General features: G+C 37.7%; 1 protein-coding gene across 14 annotated transcripts in view; it reads right to left on the bottom strand.

The window, feature by feature from the left end:
* Positions 1-9689: 9689 nt before the first annotated feature.
* Positions 9690-17344, bottom strand: part of atp2b2 (ATPase plasma membrane Ca2+ transporting 2) — a 169501-nt gene continuing 161846 nt past the window's right edge. For 8 of the 14 annotated variants that reach the window (XM_026932428.3, XM_026932426.3, XM_053226920.1 and 5 more), the window contains one exon: positions 9690-12362. In XM_026932428.3, coding sequence (XP_026788229.1) covers positions 12054-12362 — 309 coding nt within the window. In that variant the 3' untranslated portion in view covers positions 9690-12053. Of the gene's footprint in view, positions 12363-16372; positions 16425-17344 lie in introns of all 14 variants that reach the window. The other 6 variants (XM_026932435.3, XM_026932434.3, XM_026932431.3 and 3 more) reach the window with 6 other exon arrangements.

The following is a 17344-nucleotide window of genomic DNA, read 5'->3' as shown; positions in this document are numbered from 1 at the left end:
AGTGGAATTTGCTAACTATTCATTTAATTGCATGTGAGATAATCTAATATTAATTGAAATTTCTTCTCATATGAAAAAATATGTTGCGCAACAAACAGCTTATCAACTAAAGGAACAATCCACCCTGAGCAACATGCATATTAATTTTCATATTTATGTCCAAGATTTATTTTGTAATGAAATTCTGAGTTGCCTTTTATTTTCAACTTTCTTTCATCATCATATTTGGCTATTTTCAGTTTGGTTTCCAATATTACCCACAATGCCATTCAACTACCTGCGATACAGCTGTGCTTTAGTCTGTCCAGCCCTGTCACCTCCTCCAAAGCTTCAACTTTCATGCCAATACCAGTCAACACTATCACACTCATCATCTCGTAGACTGCTAACTGCCAAGCTGTCTCCAATACTTCTACACTTGATTTCTCATTAATGTGGCAATTGAATGTTGTGGAAAAATGGTGAGTGAGAAAAGAAGCTCTTGCTATTTGTTTTTTGGAGCTAACAACAAAATAACTGTTAACCCTTGCGTTTGAGATAAACATTTTCATTAAAAAAAAAACATATTAAATGCCATTGTAACTGCACTAGAACTGTTCTGCTGTAATGTCAGCATGGCACACCCTTCTCAAATTAGCACCAGACTGCCTATGCACATCAACATTTTAATGTAAATATATTTAATATGTTTCAAGATGGAGTTGTCCTTTAAGTACACAGTTTTACACGGGCTCAGTACTGAAAGTTTGTAATAATTCACGTCAATAAATTTAGAAATAGGTAAGGTTGGATGAGGGTTGAGGTTTTTGCGTTATTCATATAAAATTCAATTGCTCTACAGTAAAAAATCTACATTACAACACACAGTGTTGTATAAGCAATTTAAACAAACTAAGACTAAACAATCTTTAGTTAATCTATGTGTAAACATACACTGTTGTGGTGAAAACACATTTTTAGAGTGACTGACCATTATAATCCCAACTGTGACCTTTAACCACTGTTTGACCCCTCACTACAACAGATCTTGGGGCATGCCCTTTTGAAGGCCACATTTAAATATTTGAAGCACAATTTAAATATTGCTAGCAATTTCTCACAGAGGCACTGAACATTTTACGTATTTTCATTCATTCATTAAGCTTCAGTAACCACTTTATCGTGGACAGGGTTGCGGTGGATCCAGAGTGAGGAGGTGGGAATGCAAGCCAGCTGATCGCTGGTCACCATGCACACACACATAGGCACTTATTCATACCTAGGGAGAATTTAGAGACTGCTGGCATGTTTTGGGGAGATAGGAGAAAACTGGAGAACCTGGAGGAAACCCTACACAGACAGACACACGGACTGGGGAGCCAGGAGCTATGAGGCATCAACACTACCCACTGTGCCACCATGCCGTCCATTTTAGGCATGTTTCGTTCTGTAAATAAACATATAACCAAATGAATTGATTGATTTGCAAATAATCACACCTCATTAAGCAAATCTAATGATGTTTATATTTTGTAGCGATTAACTTTTTGCTTACAAGGAAGTAGATATTGGCAACTCCTAGCTAGACTAGTGTGCTTTTGACTCTAAGGCAAAAGCAAGCTCATGGCACAAGTTTCAAAGATTCTCCTAAAACAACCAGCAGCCACAACAATGAAATTAGTGAACAGGTCTGAACAGCGGAAGCTTTTTCTTAACCAAGACCTTCTTTTTTTTTGGTGGTTGTGATGGTGTTGGTCATTGCGAGGTGAGGGGGGAGGGTAGTTTGTTGGGCCATTTTCTTAGTTTCCCATGTCATTCCCACAAACGGGCCTCCCTAACAGGAACCGTAGGTACGCTGATCTCATTAGAACAATTACCAATGGCCTGCATTTTCCAGTCCAGCCTTTAAAGACCCCAAGGCAGAGTAATTTCAAAATCAATCCCGCTCCAAAAAAGCACCAGTGTTGGCGTTTTCTAAAGGACTGTCAATTACCTCTACCTCCATTGGGCCAAAAGGAAAGCAGCATGATTCAAACCGGGCCTCAATAAAGGGCCATTCTCTCAGGAAATCAGTCCGCGCATGGACTTGAATTCATTGGAGCCTTAATCTTGAGCCGCCTGTGGGAGCTCGCTAAATATTCCATGGCTGTGCCAGCATGCATCTCTGCATGCAAATGGAGGATTCCTGACGTGGAAGAGCTTTGCCTACTGGTGCTCTCTCACTTTCTCTCTCTCACTGCTACTTTTCTTTATTTTTTCTATAATGGTGCAATATATGGCTAAAATGATTACCACGCACAAAGACTTTTATTTCTGTAATACTTGACAGAGTAAGAGGAGAATTCCTTAAATGTCTCATCATTAAAAAGCTGTTTAACTAAGAGACAAACAGCACAGCATGACAAGAAGACTAATACCCTAAAGCCCAGCATTCAGACAAAGGCTTTGTTGGCAGTCTGGATTATTTGTATTTGGCTAATTTTTGCTGCCTAAATATCAAAAAGAAAGGAAAAACAGGAGCTGTCCTCTTGCTGGGAGGCTGAACTTTCCCACAAAAAATAAGCCCATTCCACAATGCAAGGTTTAAAGAGATCCAATATGCATTTAGATTTGATGGAAAGCTAGTAACCACAGGAAGTCTCTGCGGATTCATTAGCATGGCCACATTTATGTCCTATGATTAATTACATCCAGTTATCACTACATATCACCTGTCAGTGTAATACATAAACGCAGGTACATCTGTCACTCATGGAGAGAAAGAACGAGTCAATGATTTGCTGAAATGAATCAGATGCATTCAGGCAGTGGTGATTCTGAGTCTCATTCTGATTCAGAGCATAGTGTTTGTCACAAAGTAGGAGGCCCAGGCAGTCAGACTGTTGGCTAAATATTTGTGCTACAATCAGGAAGTCCATTTTGTCTTTTCCTAAAAAAATAGCATTATGCTCACGGGACCTTATGTAATGTAAGAAATCTCATACCATATATTTAATATTTAAATTATTTTGCACACTGCAAGATACACCGATCAGCCAGGACATTAAAACCACCTGCCTAATATTGTGTAGGTCCCCCTTGTGCCACCAAAACAGCTCTGACCCATCGAGGCATGGCCTCCACAAGACCTCTGAAGGTGTGCTGTGGTATCTGGCACCAAGACGTTAGCAGCAGATCAGATCCTTAAAGTCCTGTAAGTTGCAAGGTGGGGTCTCCATGGATCACACTTGTTTGTCCAGCACATCCCACAGATGCACAATTTGATTGAGATCTGGGGAATTTGGAGGCCAAGTCAACACCTCAAACACTTTGTCATCTTCCTCAAACCATTCCTGAACAATTTTTGCAGTGTGGCAGGGCGCATTATCTTGCTGAAAGAGGCCACTGCAATTAGGTAATACTGTTGCCATGAAGGGGTATACCTGGTCTGCAACAATCTTTAGGTACATGGTACATGTCAGAGTAACATCCACGTCAATGCCATAACCCAAGGTTTCCCAGCAGAACATTGCCAAGAGTACCACACTGCCTCCACCGACTTGCTTCTTCCCATAGTGCATCCTGGTGCCATCTCTTCCCCAGGTAACGTCCATTTACCCGCAACCTGACTGTTCTCTTGCTGCCTAATATATCCCACCCCTTGTAAGGTGCCATTGTAACGAAATAATCAAAGTTATTCAAGTCACCTGTCAGTGGTTTTAATGTTATGGCTGATTGGTGTAATTTGGATCTATTTTTAAAAGTCCCTCCACATAAACAGAGAAATGTGTTTACTGATATTCTTGCAATCTTAGAAATGCCATTTATTAGTTACACTTATACTATAGCTACACTCCTTGGCAATTTTGTCAGTTAAAACCCACCATATTGGTAACTTTGTAAGCATGCAGTTACTGAACAATCGCTCATCTGTTTGTTATCCTTCCACTCAATAATAATAATAATAATAATAATAATAATAATAATAATAATAATCAACAATCTATTAATATCTAATAATATCTATCCATATCTATTAATAGGTTTATAACGAAAGTCTTAGAGTTAAGCAATGCATTATATCATGAGATCTCATTGATGACATAATAAGAATGATGTGGGGCAAGCTTATACACACACACACTCACACACACACACACACTTAAACATAGTTGCATTCGTGATTTCTTCATGCTTTTCTTAATGCTCTACAGGGTTCATGCTCTTTCCCCTGAATAGCAACCATGGTAAACAGAAAAGTTGCAACCCTTTCATTCAAACCATTTAAACTTATGTTCTGTTGTGTAGTTTGCTGAATTTTGATTGGACAATGTCTGTTTAGTCTATCTACTTTTAGTTTCATCTACAAAGGCAGTTTAAAAAAATTTGAAAAAACAAAAACGTGAAAACAATACACCTCATTTGTATTCATTACACCCATGACAGTATTTCACATGTGCCATTTCAATTACTGCTGATGATGTGTTACTGTTGATGCGCCAGTGAAATGAACATCAAACCTAGGGGGTGTTTCACTCTGGGTAATCACCTGACATGACTATCACAAATCTATAGTCTGGGCTAGAAAGAAATTAGCCCCAGCATCAATTCTTCATATCATTCTCTTTATTTTTTAATGATTGTTTTGCTTGGTTCCACAATAAACCACCTTAAAACATTTTTAAGTAAGGATTATATAGTGTACAATACAATAATGTGTTATTATAGGAAAATAATCCATGACATGGTGGTATGATGCAAAGCCACATCACACAAACCCATTGTGGGTTATTTTCCTATATGACCACATCCTGAAGTATATTATTCCTCTTATACCACGCCAATATGCCAACTTTTACAGTTTATTAATTAATACAACAATCACTTTTTATCTATTAATGCATGGAATGTCACTTCTTTTAACCATTTATAGTTACATTTAATGTTGTGGAACATTTGTGAGGCAGTTCCTGTTTTATCTTATATTATGGCAGTTATAAACAGTTGTTTTCTCACTAGCCTTACATTTTTCTCTCTCTTACAGCTTGTCACATTACCTAGAAACTGCAAAGTGTGGTCTCCTCTGTCCTGAAGACTTTCCCGTGTCCGAAAACGTACTGAGTGTTACAAAGCGCTGACACTGAAAACTCCTTCCATAAATGTTAAACAAAGTAAATGTTAAACAAAAAAGACTTCACCACATCTATGTTTATACATTTTCTGTCTTAAATAACAACACTTAGATTATGTTGCGTACTTGCCATAAAGGTCCCTGTGAATGAGCTGGTCTATAGAAACAATAATATATTAGAATGAGTGTATTAATATAAACCTGTCATTTATATTTCAGCTGTTTATTTCAGAACTACTGTATTGTACTGTATTGTATTGTTTTTTTGTACATAAGTCAATATTGCACATAGAGATATACTTCATATGCACAAGTCAACACTGCACACTCACACATACAGATGTACATAGTCTATATTTCTATATATATAATCTATATTTCTACTTCTGTAACATGGTCTACACTTTATTATGTTTGTTTGTATGTATGTGCATGTCTGTTTTTATTTTTTATTTCTATATAGTTCTGTTATCTTGGCATTCAATGTGGACAGCAAAGGAAGAATTTCATTGTTCAGGGAAACTTGGTTTCCTCACTGTGCACATGACAATAAACGCTTTGAATCTTGAATCTGAATCTTGAATCTTACTTACAGAACCATGCTGTTATAGAAAATTAATCAACACCTCCTGATCAAATAGATTTCAACAGAACTGTGGTATAACAGCAGATAATCTAATAGTTTATCTATTAATGCTAAAGTTATACATTATATTAATTTTCTTTTTTTTTTTTTGAAAGACAGGAAGGGCTTACCCATGCTAGCCTATTTATACCAGCTGCCCCTGCCCATCCATCACTGGACAGGAATCACTATAGAAGCAACACTGAGACACTATTTTGGGTGGTGGACCATTCTCAGCACAGCAGTGAATGATATGCTAATGGATGTCGTGCTGGTACAGGTGTTGCTGGGGACGTAAACACCTCAATGTCTACTGATTTGAGAACAAACCAGCCAATATTTCCAGCCAACAAGAGTGCTGTGCTCAGAACTGATCACAACTGATCTGTGTCAGGACACAGATGAAGGGTAAAGGACATGCTGTCTCTAGAGTTTACATAGAATGGTGTGAAAAAAAAACATCTGGTGAGTGGCCAGAGGAAATTTTTCCAGTCTTTAACTGTCTAGTTTCTGTAAACCTGTGCACACTGTGGCTTCAGATCTCTGATATAGACTTCTGCTGTTGTAGCTCAACCCCCATAAGTTTCAAAGTTTTTATGCATTCTGAATATACTTTTCAGCTCACCACGGTTAAAAAAGTGGTTATTTGAGTTACCGTAGCCTTGCTCTCAGCTGAAACCAGTTTGGCCATTGTCCTATGACCTGGCTCATCAACTAGACATCTTTCTCACTCACTGGACTTGTCACTCACTGGATGTTTTTGGTTTTTTTTTTTTTGTTGTTGTTGTTGTTGTTTTTCGCACCATTCTTTGTAAACTCTAGAGACTATTGTGCATGAAGATCCCAGGAGATCAGCAGTTTCTGAAATATTCAAACCAGCTCATCTGGCAACAACAACCATGCCATGTTCAAAGTCACTCAGATTCCCCATTCTGATGTTTGAACACACTACAGCCTGGAATACATTTCACCTGGTACTTGACAACAGCAACAATAACATGCATAATAACTTTAGTGCTCATATAGTAAGAACATGAACCACTGATTGAGTCATTTGTTTATGTCCATTGATGGTAGTTTAAGCCCATATTAAAAGCATTTTCATGCAAATCTCCCATCAGGCTTTTCTTCCTCTTCATCACAAGACCTGAGTAGCCTTTGGCTGAAATTTATGTAAAAGTTTCAAAATGGAAACACAGAGACAGTGTCTAACAAGCAAAAAGCCTGTATCTGCTGGAGTATAATCAGTTTTATTACCAGCCAAAGAAGCATTTGCACTTAATCTAAAAAAAACAACAAAAAAAAACAGAACCATTAGTACATCTTTTGACATACTTGGTTCTGTAGGTTTACATTTCTGTCTCTGTGCCACCCTCTGGTGTTTAATTTGGTGAACAGCTTTGTACTTTACTAAAATCAGCAGCCTTTTTTTTTTTTTGTCTTCAGAAAACTTCAGTCTTGTCTACATGTTAATGTGTGTATGAGAAAAGTGAAAAATTTGAAAATCATAGTTTCAAACATAAAATTGTCAAAGATAATAGATTTCTCTTAGATGTGTAGATGTGGTGTATTTTCAAAAAGAAAATTGTCAAAAATTCCATTGAACAGGAATAGTCTACATCTGTATGTGTGTTAAGAGATTAATTATAATCAATATGTGAATAAGACTTTTATTTTTTCCAATAAATAGTAGCTCGTAGTTACAGTTTTGGACTATTGTTTAGGTTGAGAGTTTAAATCCCACTACTGCTAAGCTATAACTGTGAACAAAAAGCCCTCCACCTTGAAAATGTTCCAGGGCTGCTGTATGATGGCTAACCCTGCTCCATCCCTGATAGGTAAAGAAGAGTTTTAATCTAACTTACGCATGCACAAGTACTATAAAAGCTAACGCTATCCTTCTATTTGTATCCTAATAGTGGATCGAAATGATCATTTTAAATAATTTCATTCTATGGCTGTAACAAATGCTTTTCGCTCCAATGATGATCTACATTGATGATGTCTCCTTATAGTCTCCTTTGTTTGGGGCCAATAGATCAGATCAGAGATAAAGACTATGTCATGAAGGAAGGTGATGTTTACTGGACAGTTGTTTAGCAGCTGGATTTATCTCATCTGGGTTGAATTCCGGTGATGATCTACACTGAATAATGTCATTTTAAGACTTGACTTTAGACAAGACTTGTTCAATCCTATGGGTTAAATCAGGGATGAAGCATATTTCAACAGGAAGGTGATGCTTCCTGGAAAAAAAAAAAAATCCAAGAGCAAAAGCTTAGACAAGTAATCACCAAATTCTAATAATCAGGTGGATCAGAAACTAGATTCTCAGCAAAGCTGCTCTATATATCTCAAAGACAAGACCAGGTGACTGCAGCAGTACATTTCAGATGAATAATTACAGTTTCTTTTACTTTCTTGTGTATTTCTTCTTTCTTTCTATGTGTAAGCAGCATGCCAGTCAACCATGAAGTCATAAGACTAAGTGCAGAAATATGCAATGTTAAAAATAAAATGTAATGTACATGTACATTAATTAAAGACAATGTTTCTAAAAAAAATTATGTATATACCAGCTTTGAGGTTATAAAGGATTCATGGAATATAACCAAATCTATGACCACTACTTCAGCATAATATGAACCATTTATAACTTTCATATGATTTTGGTTAATATATTGCAACCTTGAATTTCCTGAGTATTCCTCAAGGCCTACAACTAAAGCTTCTAAATGTCGTTTAAATAAACAAGCTAGCACAAAAAGGACTAACTCAAGAGTATAATCTGAGATGCCAGTCAAACAATCAAACAAACGAAGACAGCTGTAGGAGATAAAGATGTAGCTTGCAGTCTGCTGATGTTCTACAATGACATTTTGTCACAAATGATATTCTTCAGAATTTCAGTATTTTTCTTTAGGTATCTTTCTCTTACACATCTAATGCAGAAGCATCATAGATAAGTATCTTTCCCATAGCTCCAAATGCAGATGTCACTGTTCATATTGAAACACAGTTAGCCGAGAAGTGACTTTACACCTAACTAACTCTTTCAAAGTCTTTTATTAAATCTTAGCGCTTTTCCTCTTGACATCTTGATTCGTGGAGATCAGCTCGGCCTGCTCAGCAGTTTACTACATACCACAGAGCAAGTCAGGATGTGAATTACTTAATTTCATCATGCAATACACCTGTCTAGATGCAACTTGCTTTCTCCACTCATTTATTCAGGTTTATTGCTTTGTCACTATTCTGCAGTTCCCAAATGGCGCAACCTTCAAACTCCCTATCGTTTGGCGATCACAAGTTTGTTTGCTCCTATCTACAGAATGGAGCAGCTGGTGGTCTTCCAAGTGCATTTAGCTGCCGTCTGATGTTAAATATGCAGATTCCACAAAGTTCTGGGCAAACGTAGTTTCCATGGGCCACACTGCCATATTTGGGCCCTTGAGCACCACCACCCTCCGAGGGACACCAGGCAGCTCCTGGTTGGGCTAGCTGCTGGGCAATAGGTTAGTCTTGGATTGCATTCTACCTCACTAACTCCAGGATTAAGATTAAATGTTCTGCTTGATTTCTGTGGTGAAAACTGCAACACACACACACACACACACACACACACACACACATACACACTCAGGAAAGCATCACACAAGACTCCAAAACTGTGGATTAGACACCGTTCTGGTTCATGCTGCTCTGGGAATTTATTAAGTGCTGTTTTTGTTTTTTAAATTTTCTTTTTTTTTTGTTTGTTTGTTTTTAATTTTCCACTTGTGCCGCTGTCTGGAGTTGTGGTATGGACAGTCAAGCAGCAAGGGTCACAGTTCGTCACTTTTTTCCAGGCTAGAAAATTCATTTACATCACATCATTTACTGACTTTTTTTTTTTTTTTTAGACCACAAACATTCCAGCAACACACTCTAAGGGGAGGTGGGTGACAATCAGAAAGCATGACGTTTTGCATAGTATTAAATGAACAAGGACATTGAATTCTTTATTTACAATTATTGTATAGATTTAAAAAAAAATCATAAAACAAGATGAATGAACACTTATCATTTACCCATAAATTGCTAGAGTGCCAAAAGTATCAATGGCATGTTATCTTCTTTGTTCCACAAAATGCATGCTGCTAAGTACAGTACATAGAAGCTGATGTATTGCAAGAAATATTATTCAGAATTATTAGAATGCTTAAAAACAGTTGATGGAACGGGGTGTAGTTAGTGAACTGAATTGTTTTTTTTGCAGGGCAATGGAATTGTTGTCACTGTAAAATGGAGTCCAGTTCTTTCTGTATACAAAGTACTTACCATTTTCATTCACATTCACCATTAGAAATGAAACTGTACCATAGAAATGCTGACAGTGTTGGCAGAAGTTGCTCTGAAATAAATTACAGAATAACAGGGAGTTACAGGATCCTGATATGAATTTTTGACATTGAATTTCGTTACGCATGCCTGAGCTAACGATTAAAGCTTATGCACCATCTCATGATGAGGAAACAAACTGATAACATTAAAAAAAAATTAATAAAATCAGGTTAGGACCAGAGGAAAGTGAGATTAGCTTGCATATTAAGCATAAGATCATGCTTCCCCATAGTTCCAATTTAGGAGATAATAATATAGGAGAATTTTAGGGATCTCAGTTATATCAGTTTCCCCTGTAAATGTGCCTTCATTTCGTGTTGTCCTCTCTATAGCACAATAAATAGTTAACAACTACTGAATACTGTTGAGATGCTAGAGTATATTTTACTGACTGCAGGAAGACAAGCTTTGATTTTTAACACACAGAAGCACATCTAAATTTACACCACAGAAATTCATTCATATCTGGATAGTGCAGAAAAATGATCATCATATATGTATTATCTTTTCTTCTTAGAAAAAGTCAAAAGCCACATTCCATTTTGTTGTTTTTTTTTTTCTTTTGTTTTTTTTTTTTGTTCCCCTTAGTTTCATTTCATTTTTCAGTTGTTCAAAATGTCAACAGCTCTGCAGCCGGGTTCTGTCTTTCTAAGAAAAGAAATCTAGAAATGAAAAAGAAGAATCAACACAATATATCACAAGATTTTCAACACAACTCTGATTTCCATAGAGCCAAATAATAACTTAATTTACATCCGTTAGAACATAAAATCCAAAACAATCTGCAGCCTGTGATGGTCGCACAGAAGAGAAAATATCTTTTTTTGTGTTAAATAAGCAGGTTTTCTAAACTATATCTTTATATCCAACCTGAAATGGATGCTCATATTCAAGACGGACCAAAAGGTTTCATTTCCAAGCAGTGAATGTAAAACATTAAACCAAGCGTGTATAGAAATTAAACCTTCATCTTAAAGTCCAAGTTGGGGGCGGGTTTAAGAAGGAGGGAACTGTTCAGAGTTCATCCCAACAATCGTATAATACTAAGATGCCACATTAATTATATAATCCCACTATATTTTGGTTTCTTTTATAATCTTCTAAAAATATCTACATTATATGACAAAATAGCAGGCAAGTCCAGCACATGGTTCGTAATAAAACACCTAGAGGAGTGTATTTGACAGCTTGAGCTTTTCCAACTATCTCTGCCATATGGTTTAAACCCTATTGTTAAAAAAAAAATTAAAAAAAGGACACATCTATGTTTTTTTGTAAACAAATTACATTCTCTTTAGGACATAAATAAGTTAAAGTAGTTAGAGTCATTGAAGCAGAAACAAGGCAACATGCCAACAAAGATAAACTCTGTATATATTTATATATTTATGTATATTATATATAGTATTTTTATGAAATGCTATTTTCCATAGGTTCTTCTTTTTCCAACAGGTGCAAAATCTACTTGTGCAAGTCGAGCCCTGCAACCTCGATACACAATTTATTCATTAACCAAATAAATCTATACAGTTAGGTACATGCCACACACGATACTCAGAGATCAGTGAATCAGAGTCTTAAAAGTTGCAGCCCACGGCACTTCCCACCAAATCAAATCCAAGAATTTAAATCAAATCGTTTTCAAAATAAAAACTCAGGTAATGTACATTCATGCAGGAGAAGCAGTTAGAGTAGCTGAATTCGATTTAAATAATTCTCACTGTGGTCCGTTGCGTTCTCAGGAAAAGAGAGTGGTCCGTTTCTGTTTTTCAAGTCGATCCAGAAAACGTTCCAATTAAAATCTCGATCTCCTAAAAGCATCAGCGGAGAAGAAGAAGGAAAAAAATAACACGCTTCGGACCACACGTTCAGTCAGCCGCACTTTTGTGCGTGTTGGCTCTACATCGTGGATCGTCCTGTGTGAGGATTTTATTAGATTTTCCCGGGCGAACAGGGCTAGAGCGAAGTCTCTAGACTATGAAGGGGGCTCCCAGGACTGGACGAGGCAGCAGATTTACTTGTGTCGGTGGTGAGGTTTATGCCGCTGTCGATGGCATTGTTGTTCTTGTTGGGAGATGATGGCTGGCTTGAATTCTTCCTGGCCGCCTCGTCGTCTATGTCAGTGTCGTCTATGAGTGGGATGTGGGGTGTCGAGTCCTCTATTCTAAACTCAGGATGGGTCATGAAGTTGTGGATGGAGGTTCGAGATTCGGGTTTTTCCAGGCCTTCGTAGAGCGAGCTACGGAACGCGTTCACCACACGGATCTGTGAAAGGACAGAGATCGAAATAAATGAGTCCATTTTCATGGTGAGAAATGATATATGGGGAAGATAAGAATGAGAGAAGGCCACAGGAACCGCTATAATCCGCAGCTTCAAAACTCAGAAAGGCATTCCCAAATTCACTACTCTATCGTGCACTGAGACGTTGTTGCACCACGTTTGAAAAATCAATTCAAACGATAGCTCAAACAAAAGAGTAAAAAGAACTGTAGGAAAAAAATAATAAAAAAAGCCAGAGAAAAAAATATGCAGTGTTCCTTTCTTTGCACAGCACAGAATACGGTATACACTGAGATCCGGTTTGTTGTATACCTAGAGACAATTTCTGTTAATTTCCAAAGGAAAAAAAAAACACATGCAGCTTTTTTGTAGTAAAACAAGGTAAGAGGAAAAGATAAGATTTCAGACCCAGGATGAGTTTAGAAGAAACACATCAAATGAGTCGACACAAGCACAGGATACAGAGAGATGGCTGAGACGAGAAAATGAGCCAACAAGTTCTATGCTTCATGAAGCATAGAGTCACAACACAATGGCAAAACACCAAGCATCAGTACAACAACACAATGAAAACATGCAGCTCAGGACAACACTATATGAAGACACTTCAAACAAACACAGGCGCGCACACACAGACACACGCACACACTGCACACTGAGTAAGAAAAGACAGGAACAGACTGCAGTCTGTTCTCTTGACAACGCCATGCGTTTTTGTGTAAACACTCAAGTATAGGCCACAACATTCTTGGTCATGTTTGCTAAGACAAACTATCTTGTTTCTGGGCATGACTATAGCTACGCAGAAATGTACAATATCACAGCATACTCAATAGACTTAATGACCTAAAATAATCAGATCTTGATAGTATATATTAGGGATGTACCATCTGGCTAATTTGAATATCCGCAAGAGTTAATGAACAGATGTTCCATTAACAGCTTGAAGAGGGGAAAGAAGGCTGACGTAACGTGACGTAATCGAGTATCATTTTTCCCACTGCAATTACGCTTTCCCCGGCAGCACAGGTGATTGTTTTACAGGTATAATGTAGTAAAATACTAAATAGTAATATTAAATGTGCAGCAAAGGTCTTTACTAAATGTCAGCTCAATGCTTGAGCCCTTCTTTAAGAGCACACACTCTGGTTTCAGTTAAGACTTTATCAGAGGTGTTCCTGCCTCAGAATTTAGGAGTGAAGCTTTTGATTAACGAACTTTATGTGGTCACAGTGGTTTAGTGCATTTTCTACTAAACTGTCAAGTAATAAAATAAAATGCATCATGGAGCAGCTTCGGTGTGATTTCAACAATGCTACACTGCATTTTTTCATGTGTACCCGAATTTATGTCCATGTAGAACTGTATTAAACATTAGTGGTAATGTATTGTCTCTCTCTCATCCCCCTAACTTCATACCTGGTTGCCTGTTCCCACTCACAAGCCCACTCTCGACACTCGTTTTTAGCTCAGATACACATCTCTAGCTTGAACACCACAACAGTGCTGCTCTCTGAAGCTCTCTAAATGGCTTTTCATGTACATATTGTGTGTGCTGAATGAATGTGGAGGTAGAGCATTACAAATATTTGAATAGTGATTTCAGTATTCCAATACTTGTGCATCAAATGGTTAACTGGGTATTCGATTATCCATGCACATCCTCAATATATATCCGTTTTACAAATCTTTGATAAACAAAATCAGTAAACACCTAGATAACATAGTTACACATTTACATATTACATATATTATTCACCTATCCAGGTGTTGTCTGTAATACAATATTTGCATGTCTTCTCCGTGATAAAACTCTTGCATGAATTTGGCCATAAATTAAAACCTATAACACTCCAAAACATAAATTTCAGTGGCACTGTACTTAATATTGCTCCACACTTGAGATGTTAGTGCAAAAGTAAAATCAAACTTTAAGGCCAGAATCACATGAAACTGAGACATGCCATTGTTTCTGGCTCTTGCATAACTGTGCAACACAAATCCTCACTTTTCCATGTCTTATTCAAGTGTGCTATAAAGATATGGATATATAAATAAAATCATGTGACCGTGTGTGATGTAGACAGCTGGGTTAATTTGTTAATTCCATGTTTATTCATAGCTATTTGGATGTGAAAGATTTACCACAGAGGACATGCAAATCTTCTATTACAGAAATCACACTGAGAAACTAATACTGTCCGAAAAGGAAAACGATAGGCTGCATATGTAACTGTTGTTCTACAGCTAAGTGGAGGACCATCAGCATGGTTTCCCTGTGGAACTAGTGGAGTTTTCCTGTGCCTCTTGCCAGGGATCTCATGTGCTTGGAGTGCTGCCTGTATCTGCCTGCAATGCTTCAACTGCTTGCATCACTAGCAAGGCTACCTGGTCTTTTTACTGGTGGAACTGATTTCAGCCGTATGGTTTCCATAGCAGCCATTATGTATGCTCTTAAACCAGTTTGAAGAGATCTCTGCACTCTTGAATGCACATATGAGCTCCTTTCCAAAACTGTGGAATAGTCTTGGCTCTTGCCTTGGGCTGATATACCATAATATGAGTCATGCATTTGATCTGTTGCATTGATCTGTTGAAAGGAGAATCAAATATTAGTTTTGCCAAAGTGGCCTCGATGCTGGCCACATTAACCACTGCTGTGCGACGTTCTGGGCTCTGTCCTTCAGAATGGCCACCAACATAGCGTTCTGGAGGACAGAGCCCCCATTCTGAAGGAATCGTCTCCAAGGTGAGCCTGAATCCTAGAGAATGAGTTGTAGTAACTGAAAGTATATCAGAGTCTGTCTGTACATGTGAGTCACCTTCACCAAGCTCTGCTTTTCACAGTGCTGTTGCATTGCTACTAACAGCTCTTGCATTTGACCCTTGCCCTCTGCCAGCTCCTCTACTCTGAGTTCTAATGCAGTAAGGTCAATTGTTCTGTCTACTCCGTGGAGCCGAGCAGTCAAACTCTATATTGGTTGCTGTTCTTCCATTGTTCGCACTACAGAGGAGTTGACTTGTTTTTTCCTAGGGCCTTGCAGTCACACTGGATGCTACGCTCCCTGCTGCACTTCCCTTGCTGTGATTCTTGCATCACAATTGGCATTATGTATGTCTCTGAGTGAATACCGATAAATCAATACTAAATTTACTGTCACCCATGCACGTCAACACATTCAATCTTTTACAAGGACGTTTGAGCACTTCTTAGTAGCTTGATTCCACTTCTTTTGATTCTTGGCAAGATGAGAATGGGAATGAGGACAAGCGTGTTGTAGTGGGTGCCTTTTAAAGGCTAAAGTCACAGGGTGTTGACTGTGCTATTAGTCCTTGGCTAGGAAATGCAGAAGCTCCAGTCGTTCTGAAAGGAAACTGCTCTGGTGGTCCCTAACTTAAGAAACTGAATCTATCAAACAAACACTGGACTGGACTTAACCGTAAACATCCTACTCAATTATAATAAAATGTAGTGCATATTCTTCCATTAACCTATTACTCAGTGCTAAAGAAAAAAATTGATACTATCAAACTATCCAATTTGACCTGCATTTGACTCTCCTTACTTTCTTTCAGATGACAAGAAAAACTAGCAATAAAGCCAACACACAGAAAAAAAATATGAGAAAACGAATCACAGCAATGGAAAACCAGCCTAAAATTCAGCAAGACTTGACAGCGTGAAGCCACGAGACAGAATGGGCCTCGTCAGGCTCAGATTTACACACAGACTAGACAAGACAAGACTATGATGAAGACCCAACACTTTCTTCACACGTCTTCAAAGCTGTGCAGAAAAAAAAAGTCACAATAATAATAATAATCATAATAAAATATTTGCAACTTAATCACAATACACTGTTGTAGATGTATCTAGCTGAGGAAATTGTTGGCTTATACTTGAATGTTTACGCAGCCTGGTGAGTTTGTTTTTTGCGGGAGGTTATTAGTTCACATCAATTTAGCAACGGACAGCGGGTGGGGGGACTCACAACCTGAAATTCACGCCGTAGGCTGCACCCTCACTCCAAGGCGTTTAGCACTCTGAGGGAGACAAACACATATTGGACATTGAGACAAGAACTCCTCTGAGGAAGTGGTGGGTAAAGTGATTCATTCATATACAGTTACAAGAAAGCAAGAAAAGAATATCAGAAAATAGCAGAAAGAAGCAGAAAAGATGGTCAAAGATGCCCTCTGATGCAGTGAGTAAATGCACTCTTTATAGTAGATCTTACTTATTACCGAAAATCTGTTTTTAATATTACACCTTTAACCCTCTACTGCACGAATGAGGAAAAACAATGTTTTATCGCTTAAAATGAGTTAAAAATAAGCATTTGGGGGGTATTTTGGAATATGTTGCCATACCTGGACAAAAGACATGCAAACCATTATTATGAATGCTGCCTAAAACAAAAGGGGAATAATACATAAAATAAAAGTTGAATAATATATTTTCTCTTTATAAAAATAACAGCCATATCACCCTCACTCAAATGAAATTAAGATTTCTATGGTCTTCACACCAAAACAAAAAAAAAAGATCACAAGCAGAACATTGTCGCAAGGGATGCCTCCATTGCCAACAAGTGTAGCCCTTCATAATAAGTAACTTATTTGTATGCCTCAAATTCCCTTAAAATCTACTCCAATGTACTCCAAACAGCAAGGCAGCTATTAAAGAAAAATTTCAGACACTTGACCTTGCTGTAACCCTGACCCTATCTGGATTCATTCCAAAATCCAATCAGTTCATCTGCTGGTTACAAGGATAATTCCATAAACATTCAACAACTCGCTCTTAAGATATTGTGCTAACGAGAATCTCGGAAGGATCCATGGAAAGCTTGAAAAAATAATGCCTCTACCACCTAGTGGCAGAGGCATAAAAATGCAGATTATTAATGAACAGCTGTAGAGCTGTTATGAGGGTGGCTCTGAATGATGTTCAATGGGGAAAA

Source organism: Pangasianodon hypophthalmus, chromosome 20 (genome assembly GCF_027358585.1).
Source record: "Pangasianodon hypophthalmus isolate fPanHyp1 chromosome 20, fPanHyp1.pri, whole genome shotgun sequence".
Classification (NCBI taxonomy): domain Eukaryota; kingdom Metazoa; phylum Chordata; class Actinopteri; order Siluriformes; family Pangasiidae; genus Pangasianodon; species Pangasianodon hypophthalmus.
The sequence above is the reverse complement of the archived record's forward strand: the minus strand, read 5'-3'. Positions and strand labels throughout refer to the sequence as shown.